Source organism: Populus trichocarpa, chromosome 1 (genome assembly GCF_000002775.5).
Source record: "Populus trichocarpa isolate Nisqually-1 chromosome 1, P.trichocarpa_v4.1, whole genome shotgun sequence".
NCBI classification, from domain to species: Eukaryota; Viridiplantae; Streptophyta; class Magnoliopsida; order Malpighiales; family Salicaceae; genus Populus; species Populus trichocarpa.
The window spans coordinates 42,959,457-42,970,075 of record NC_037285.2 but is presented as its reverse complement, the minus strand read 5'-3'; the positions used below and the strand labels follow the sequence as shown (position 1 = coordinate 42,970,075).

Genomic DNA, 10,619 nt, shown 5'->3' with positions numbered 1-10,619 from the left:
GCTACAAGACAGCCACCACATTACTCCCTTCTCCTCTCACAGCCCCCATTTCCACAGATCTTCCTTTCTCAACCGTTCTTCCCTCAGCCAACCGACCATAACCCCAGAAGGGATCTGCCTCTCTTCCCCCGATCATTTTCCCTATCGTCATTTCCAGCTCCACCCGACAGAGACCGGCCTCGGCACCACCCTCTCCCGGCCGACGCACCTCAAGCCTCCCCTTCCCCGCACACGGCTAGACCCGCAGACCCAGATCCACTTCCAACCAAACCCGCCAACTGAACAACCACTCCCATCTCCTCAACAGCAACAGCCAGAACAACAACCCGAAGCCAACCCCGTCGGCGTCCACCGTGACCCGCCCACCACCAGACCTACCACCTGGAAAAAAAAAAGAACAGTAAACCGAAGGGGAAGAAGACATAAGAAAACAGATCTAAAAGGGGAAGAAAAGAAAAAACAAAATAAAATCAACTGTTTGTGGTGTTTTCTTGGCTTTGCAGGTGACGTTGTTTCTCACCGCCAGCAAGGAAAGGAAGAGGGGAGGAGGTCGTTACAGACCCCCCCTGTTTGTTTGGATTTTCTGGCGGCGTCGCGTGGGTTCACGCGCCACTAGTGGCGGGGTGCATAGAGAAGACGCGCCGCCATTGTTCCTGCAGTTCCAGAAGGCCTCCTCTACAATTCCTGGATTTTTAGGAATTTGTGTTGTAATTTTTACATGCTTGAATATGTATTTAAATTACTGTTATATTTTCTTTTTGAAGTTTATGTTATGTTGTAAACATGAGTAAAAATAGTGAAAAGTGGTGTGTGTGGGGTTGTTTGTTTGTTTTTTTTTTATGTATTTTTTTAATAATAAAAACTAAAAAGACAAAAAAATTAAAAAACACAAAAAAATTAATTAAATGTTTTAATTTGTATTAAATTTGGTTTATATTTCAAAAAAGATACTAAAAAAGAGAAATATATTTTGTTTTCTTTTAATATCTAGGGTATGTAACATATATTTTTTATATTAAAAAATAAAAAAGGTTATTTGTTTTGATTTTTTTGTGTTGATGTTAAATGTTTTTTTTTATCTAATAAGATAATGATTTTTTTATCGGAGAGTTTTTCTTTCTTTTTAATAGGTTACTGACAAGAAATTGTCAACTTTTAAAACATATCAGCTTATTTAGGTAGGGTGTGCTAGGAGGTTAATATTTTTTCTAGCCACCACAAGTTTTTTATTCTCAAATTTCTGACAAGATTAGTATATTCAGGTTTTCTAGTAATCTTGAATCAAATACTAGCTAGTGACTCTTAATGAACAAGTAAACGAACAAAAATCGTCATAGACACTGCGTAGCCGTAGGAACACAGTAAAGATTGATTAAGTTGATCACTTTTGAGGTCTTGATAGAGCAATTTCAATGCAAACATCATTAGAGACCACCTGAAAATTGATAGAGGGGTATATAAATTTTGTTTACCAATGGGTGTGCTGATAAAAAATTATCAATACCTATTTTAGTCAACAATAATCTATCGGGTATAAAAATAACTAATAAAATAACCACCAGATATGACATCACAACGAGACACTTACCACCAATACTTTTTCATTAGTGAAGTTGTTAGTGATTTTTATAGTGATAGAAATATAGCATTTTTCCCTTGCCTGTATATTAAATTATCAATCATAAAATGTAAAATCACCTACATTGACAAATACTACAAGTATACAATATGACTGATAATACGATATGGAATAACAGATTGCGCTCCTTCAATTAGTGTTAACATGATATACATCATATTAGTTAAATTTTAACCTTTTAAATTAAATGAAAGACCAAGCTTTTATTAGATGATTTCTTTTACTTAAACAAATCTATTTTTGATCAAATTTAGAGAATATTGTGAATTAATTATATGTTGTTAATTTTGTCTCTATTAATCAAATATAAACACTAATTGCTTCACGCAAATTTGAACTAAGTTTTTTTTTCAAGTTTATGTTAATTATTTATTTAATGGATCCTGATTCGTATGAAAATAAGTTAAAAGAATATGTCTGGTTTTGTTTTATAAAATATGGTTTTTGTGAGAAATTAGATAGATTTGGGATTTTTTTTAACAACCATTAATTAATTTTTTATTTGCTCTAAATATTATGTGATCAAATTAGATAATTTATTTATTTTTATGATCCTCACTATCAATTAAAATCTAATGGCTATAATTTAACTATCATGATATATCATGTTAGCAATAAATTAATTGAGAGAAGTCCAATCCAGAATAGTGCTATATATATATATATATATGTGTGTGTCAGGAAGTAAATAAGTAATAAAATTTCGATGAACAAAGATAAGAGTTAAACCTTTTGTTATATATATCTCAATACATCATACAATATTATGTGATACAATTATTTTTTGAGCTTGCAACATTGAGCCATGCTCTTATTACAAAGAGATAATTAATCAACTGAGTAGAATTGACTAAAAAAATAAAGAAATTTGTTTAACATTTATTTTTTATAAATGAAAAAATTGATTTTACAATTTATTAACACAAATTGAATGATAAATAGGCAGGAAAATTTTGATGAAGGACGATCTCTCGGTGGCATTGAAACTTTATTCTTCAACGAATGAGACATGTGCTAGGCACGGAATATTGGAGTGCTTTTATGGCGCTGCATTTGCTTCTCACTCTCGAGCTCAACCAAGGTTTCAATGACAATATCCGACGCACTTGTTACAACCTCCGACCAGTTCCTGGAAAACACAGGGAAGAATGTGAGAAGAAAGACAAGATAATTTTAATTTCTGAAATCGAAATCCAACACACAGAAACTAAGAAAGTTATGGTGCTCCTTACCCTTTCAAGGAGTCGAACGTGAGCCCTACAGTATACTTAGCCTCTTCAAGTGCCCAGCGAAACCTCCGGATATCCTCCATGGGACATTTCCCATCGTTCACAACTCGAAGTTGCGAGGGCTTGATGTCACAAAAGATAGGAATAACCTTCTTCTTTGACTCCATAATAAGAGCTAGTTCATGAAGGCAAAAATATGACTCGCAATACCGAGGAGAAAACACAGTCACCCCAACCTTACATTTCCTTATTGCACTGTTGATATTATCGAACAACTTGTCTCCTGGCTTCATATTCTTGTTGTCCAGGAAGGGGTGTAGGTTTAACCGGAAAAGGTGATCATAAAGCAAAGTAACAACCGTGCGCTTTGTGTCGATCCCTCGATGGTTAATGAACACATCACAAGGTTTGGCAATACGACTGGTAACCGCCGGCTGTATTGAGGGGTATTGACGGAGAAATTGGCGTGGGAAGTTTACAATTGAAGAGCGATTCATGGTTACTGCAACGAAAAAAATAGTTGGAGATCTAGTATCCTTTCTGTGATGAGATAATGTTTCTTAATTTTGCTTTGTTTCTCGTCGTAGTTTGAATCGTGGTTGTAGGAGGGTGGGTATGATCTCCCTTATATAGAGAAGTATATAACAGTTTGTGGGACCTTATAATTCATAGGGTTTTTCTTTAAAATAATAAAAAAAAAAACTCCCATGGTGGTTCAATAGGACCTTATAATTCTTGGTTGACTGTTTTACTTCTTCTGATGAATTTGAAAAGTTTGAACATCAACAAATAACCGTGTGTTCGATTTGACAGATTATGAAAGCAAATAAAAACCCTTGACCATCTATGAGCTTTCAATCGGGAATTCTGTTGAACCCTTCAAATAAGTTATGATCTTAATATTTAAAATCTTTTTAAGGCATATGGACGACAACTTATTCAATTATCAGCCCTATTGTCGGATTGACAAGTACAAGGGAATGTTTTGAGGAAGAAAGTACTGCAAGAAAGAAATAACATTGATTAAGACTCTCGACGGTGTTAATTTATTTCCTTTGATTTCAAAGTAAAGGCCACTATTTGTGTGCTATTTCCTTGTATACTGTTTTCTCTAATATTATAATTAAGGACACGTTGTTCTCTTTAGCCTGAATATCCATCTACATTTCATGCACGTTTTTACCTCTTTCAAGGGTTTCTTTGACAACCGGAAAATTCCTTAATTAATCTCGGCAAGTATTAAGTATTATTCTAAAATGTGTTATATTTTCATTGTACAAGGACTCACTATTTATCCCCTCATATATTATTATGGATAAGTTGTGTAAAATTTTATATTTTTTCAATTTGATCATCAAATTTATTTATTTATTTGGCTATTTAACCAATTGATTTTGATTTTTTTTTTATGAAAAAGATGGCATTGAAAAAAGAGGGACCAAAATAAATAAATAAAAAACATCAAACATGAGTGGCAAGCCATAAATTTTGTAAAAGATACACTTTGATCCTTAAACTTTAAAAATCATATTAATTATACAATTCTAGTACCTCAAAATTTTTCCAATTCAATTATGGTACAAAAATTTATTTTGTTATTTTTAGTCCTTGATTGAGAGAAAAGAGAGAGGGGTCACTGGATTCCCGTAGTGGAGAGAGAAAAGTGTTGTTAATACTGATTTAGGCCACTAAAATTGATGATATTTGTGTCAAATGATTTCATCTTATGAGAAGAGTTCATATTAGGTGTTTTTTTACTGTTAAAGTTCATAAAAAAAAACAGATTTGAGCTCGGGTTGATTTTGAATTCGGGTTGATTTCAGTTTTTGTGGTGGCCTTTTTTAGGCCATGGATAGGTTTATCATGGTTCCTACGGTGGTGTTTTTATAGGTGTTCTGGGTCAAAAATGGGTTGAAAGGGGGGTTTTTAGGTAAAAAAAATAAAAATATAATCCCTGATTTTCCGATCACCACAATGGCCAAAATTTGAGCAAATTAGACAAGGCATCGTTTAATTTTTTTCCAAAAAACATAGCGGTGAATGACATGTTGTCTGCCCCACTTACAAACAAAAAAAATTAAGGGCTCAATCGTGCAAGCCTATGCGTGGACCCTGACAAAATAGATCAGACAAGCTGGTCTGGCTTGCTAGGCCCGACAGTGTCTGGCCTTTGTTTTAATTTTTTTCTAAATTTGTTTTTTTATTTTTTTCAATTAATGATTTTTTTTATGGTTTTTTCTCTAAATTTTTTTAATTTCTATTTGAATTAGTACCCCTCTCTCTTTCATTTTGTTTGGAGAATGATTATTTTTTTAGTTAAACATTTAAATTTGAAAAGTTTTTTATGATTCGTCTATAATTTTTTTTTATCTTTTGTATGTATGAACTTTATTTTTGAAAATAAAAAAAAATATTTTCAAATAATATTTCTAATATGTGCAATCTTGCATGATTTTTTTTCTTTTATTTTATTCAATCAATTTAATTTGTGTCTTTATTTCTATTATCATTTACTTAAATAAAAAAATTAATAAAGAAATTTATCAAATATAACCTGGTTTATTTTGTCTTTCGAGATTAAAAATCTTGATTTACACTTGTCTCTTGATTTTGTTAATAATTTTTATTTATTTATTTGCACATATAATTCTTGATTAATTCGATTACATGTATGCATAAAATCTTTGATTTAAACTTAGATTTTTTAAATTATAAAAATATATTAAAAAAAATTGTATAATTTTTTTATAAAAAATAAAAATATTAAACCTGCAAGGTCACATAACTAGTATAATATATATCACGATGCACTTGAAGAAACATGTTTTAAATCATTTTCGTATAGCATCTGAAATAAAAATAAATAAATAAGAAATGTTGAATAGTCAATCAAAGGAAGTTGCTATTTTTATTATTTATTTATTTATTTATTTGTAATGAGGAAGTTGCTATTTGTCTGTACGTACGTAGGCTCATTCCTTCTCTTGTTTTTGTTTTATTTTTATTTTATTATTATTATTATTATACAATAAACATAAATAAACCAAAACACACTTTCACTGTTTGTTATTATAAAAATGTCTTGATCATAGGGGACCACATTGTTCAATGAAAAGTGTCTTTTTATTTTTCAATTTAGTGACGGAATTTTATTTTTAAAAAATTAGTCTTTTCATTTGATGTTTGTGATTATCTTGGTGTCATTGAGTTTATTTATGAGATATTTGAAAGTGTGGTATTGGTTATTTTTTAAAGTGTTTTTCACTCAAAAAAACATCAAAATAATATTTATTTTATTTTTTAAAAATTATTTTTAATATTAACACATCAAAATAATCTGAAAATATAAAAAAAAATTAAATTTTAATGTAAAGTGGGTTAAAACTCAATGTTAAACACCCCCGATGTGAGGAGTGTTATTAATATATTTTTGAACTTTCATCTTACCGGAAAAAGTAAATCGGGACTGATAAATATTTTTTATTAAGTTTATTTTTTTTGTTTTTTAACGGATTAAATAATGCTTTGATATAGAATTGGATTTACTGATGCCAGAAAAAAATTATTTTTTTGTTTTTATAAAGTTTATTGATGCCAGAAAACAGTATACTTTGATCGTAGTCCATGTCTCAAGCATCACACCGACCATCAAAGAGTATTACGAAAATGCCGTCCGATTTCTCCGAATTTTGGTGTCACAACCCAAGTTTCTTGACACCAATCAAGTGATTGAAATGGTCTTCAAAATCAGTCTTCGGACGATTTTTCTCCCAGGAAGAAGGTGGACAATTGCAAGGCCTCGATCAAATGTTTTGCAGCTTGGGCCTCGACCATCTTGTAAATCACGGCCAACGAATATCACATGCGAATATCTGTGAAATGTTGTGCGGAGTACAGAAAAGGACCAATTTGGGTCCGACCAATGCCTTCAAAAAATTTCTTTTTATTTGACTATAAAAAAATATTCCCAAATTAACTTTTACAGCAGTAGTGATTGAGAATCACATTTGCGATTGATTTTTAAAGACATGCCTTTCACATCGAAATAATTTAAGAATTTTTTTTCTGTTAATTCTAAGATTTAAAAATGATAGTAATCTTCACATATCTCTAAAGTAAATAGATACACCTCCCCCTCAAAACACTAGTATTGTTGTGTCCATTGAAGCATCAAAGAACGATTCAAAAGGGAACATCAGAGTAGTTAAACCCAAGCATAAGCCAGCTCCACATGTTGATAGGAAAAATTCACTACTCAAAGTTTGACCTGGTTTGAACTTGAATCGGAAAAATATTGACGATCGAACATGATTGGTCCAACGAGTTAATCCATGATCGGACTGAATGGACTGAACGAACTTGGTGCAGTCACCACCAATGAAAAAGACGTGAGAATGCAAAAATGCATTGACGAGAGAAATGAGCATTTTGGCTGCTTCAACTTGTGGGATGTAAGTTTTGCTTGTTTGGTAATGGTGGTGGTTGCGATTTCTTGTCAAATGGATAAACTAGCTAGGTGGGATTGAAAGTGGGAATCTGGACCCAGAAATGTCACAGTTCATATGGGTGTCTGGTCGTCATCATCATTGACAATTTGTCATGAAACACATCCATCACTCATCCAGCTCTGGTAAGGTGGATTGTTTGCTTCATGTTTGGGAATGGCATCCACGTTACTAGAGATCTAACATTTGCTAACGTATTTTATGTTACTTTCCTGAAAAAATCAATAAGCTTTTCTTTGCTTGCTATGGGAGGGCTCATCAAACGCTGCCCTTTTTGACTGATGATCACTAGTGCTCCTGCGTAGCAACTTTGCCTCCCGTAGCAAGCAAAGAGAAGCTTACTAAGATTTCCAGGGAAGTAACTTAAAAAAACGTCAGCAAATGTTTGAAGAACTAATATATTTGGACATTTGTTGTTCCTGCTCTAATAGATTTTGAACTTGGGATTTGAAGAGTTGAATTTGTAATGTTCAAGCCACCAAAATGACTGTTCTGGAAAGAAGAAACAGGTATATATACCTATGACAAACCTGTAAAACAAAGTAATTTCTATAAAATTAATATTTTCTTTGTAACTATAACAAATGAAATTTTAATTTCTGCTTCTTGGGTTAGCTGTGCTGCAGCCTTTTGAGCCCAAAACTTCCTAATATAACGAAGGGTGGTCAGCATGGGATCCACTGTTAAATTTGTTCCACAATAAATGAACGCCAATTATGGCCTCATCGAGATCTTGGGTGAGTGAATTTGCAGTTGAACGGCCACCGGAAAAGTACATTGTTTGTTTAACTGGGAAGTCTTCGAATCAAAGGAGAATCATTATTCATTAGGGCCCCCTAAAGGTGGCACGTCCATCCAATAATTACATGCATTAATATCAAATTAAATATTTTCTAACACTTGTGACAGCCATAGATCACCCAACAACATAGCTTAAGTTCATGGCCTATTAAGCACACATCATGATTGCAATCTCTTATCCAACTACAATTTGAAGGCTCATTCCTCTCCACTCAAATGGAAGATCCTACATAATAAGCATTTAAACTTGAATTATTGATATTTCATGTGTGTTTGAAATTGTAGTGTAGTGTTTTTAAAATAGTGTTTTGCTTGAAAATATTTTTACTTTATTTTTAATATTAATATATTAAAACATTAAAAAACATCAATTTAATACTTTAAAAAACATTCAAAAACAAATATAAAAACACTTTTAAACACACAATATTTCACATGGCGTTGTGCTAATTGATTGCGAAAATAAAAACACTCATTCTAGCTATAGCTATGACTAATCTTTAGTAATAGGTGATTAAGGATGTCACCCAAAGTTTGAGCATGAATATTTAATTAATTGGGGTAAATTTTGGAACCAAATTATAATTATAGGGGGTATGTTTACACAACACTTGTAAGGTTTTGTATCAAATTTTAAATAAAAAGAAAAAGGAAGCCAATGCCTAACGAACTTAGGACCAAGGATCTATTTGTAAGCTAATTTTTCAAAATCAAGGATTTGCTTGCAAGTATTGTTATCATTACAGGGTTATAATCTTCAAACCTAAGGACCGATTCCGGGAAAGAAGTTCAGGACCGCATTGCGAGGACCTAAATGAATATTGTAATAATTATAGGGATTGAAGCACGGAAAATTTTAAAAAATAAGGTCTGAGGTAGCGTTTGCTTACGCTGTTGCGGTAGCGTTTTGAGTAAACCGCATATTTAAGCTGTGTAGTAAAGAAAAAAACAAGATTTACTTTGCATGGGCCACATTGTTTATTGCGTTTACAATGCAGGGGGAGAAGAAGCAGCTTGAAGCTGCTTTTTTTGCAAACTGTGTTACAACACAGTAACCAAAGGCGTGCAACTGAACTTCCTGCACGTGTTATTTCTTCTTCTTCCAATAACCAAAGGCGCACATTGTTTCTTCTTCTTCTGCACTTCCATGTCTCCACTATTCACGTGAACAGTGGAGACATGGAAGTGCAGAAGAAGAAGAAGAAGAAGAAGAAGAAGGAGAATGAGGGGCTAGGGAAAACAGGGAAAGAGTCCAACTCCAATACCAAGCAGACACTATGAGAGGAGAAGGAGCAAAGCAGAGGAATAGAAAAGTGCTCAACTTTCATCTTCCTCCCGCTTTGCTTTTATCAACATTACACTGTTCACGTGAATTTTAATTCACTTGAACAGTGTAGCAACACGCGTGAATTTAGTACACGCGTGTTGCTTTGCCCAGCCAGGTCACTGGCTTGGGCCAGTGACCTGGGCGAGCTGGCTAGGTTTAGCTCAGCCCATATGGGTCGGACCGTGTCCGATCCAAACCTAAATGCATTGACCCGGGTCCGTTCCAAACCTAAATGCATTGAACCGGGTGTGACCCAGTAAAATAAAAAAATCCAATAAAATTTCACAGATATTGTGTTTTATTCGAAAAACTAGTGTTAAATATTATTTAATGACACTACATGAATTAGACGGAGATCGCTTGACGACGTAGCATTTGCAGAATTTGATCGCAATCCTAATTTTGTTTCTGATTATATTTTACCTGATGTTATTGCGCTCTTAAGAAATTTGTGACTGTAGTCCTTGTCAGATGTATTTCATACGTGATGGAATTGTAGATAATTTAATGGAACAATAAAAAATATTTAAGTATTATTTATTTCATGATATAATAGCAATAGTTAAATCTATAATATTTAAATTAAAAACCATAAATATTTATATATATTTTTAAAAATTATTTTATAACCTCAATTTCAAAAGCATTTTTAACCAAACACATTAAACTATTTTTTGTTCAACCTCAATTTCGACCACAGTTTTAACCAAATATATATTTTTCTAAACCAACCTCAACTAAAAATACTTTTTATAAAATAATTTTTTTTAAATCACAACCACAACAACTACCGCAATACTAAACACGCTTGTGATACAAGGTGCAAGTCACCCTACCATGCTTTTGGAAACCATGTCTAGTGAAAAAGCTCAACATCTGTCTACCAAAGCATTGCGCCTTTTAGGAAGAAAAGAAGCAACCTGGAGCCTAAAGCCCGCCCAAGGGCCGCAAGAGCACTGGAGACAGCAAAAACCAAAAGAGAAACAGAGAAGCCGCAGGAGAGGGACCGCACCCATGGAAGCAGCGAGTAAAAATAAGGAAAAGCCAGCAGCAACCTGAGAGCTATCTTCGAGCAAAACAGGAACAGCAGCACCTCTACCACACAAAAAAAAAAAAAG

At 33.1% G+C, this 10,619-nt stretch overlaps 1 protein-coding gene across 1 annotated transcript; it reads right to left on the bottom strand.

Moving 5' to 3' along the window:
• Positions 1–2,484: 2,484 nt before the first annotated feature.
• LOC18095619 (TIR-only protein) lies at positions 2,485–3,454 on the bottom strand. The gene is made up of 2 exons (XM_006370239.3): positions 2,872–3,454; positions 2,485–2,768 (listed from the first exon to the last, which is right to left on the bottom strand). Exons 1-2 carry the CDS (start codon positions 3,363–3,365, stop codon positions 2,654–2,656), a joined length of 609 nt encoding a protein of 202 aa, XP_006370301.2. The 5' UTR covers positions 3,366–3,454; the 3' UTR covers positions 2,485–2,653.
• Between the last annotated feature and the right edge of the window lie 7,165 nt (positions 3,455–10,619).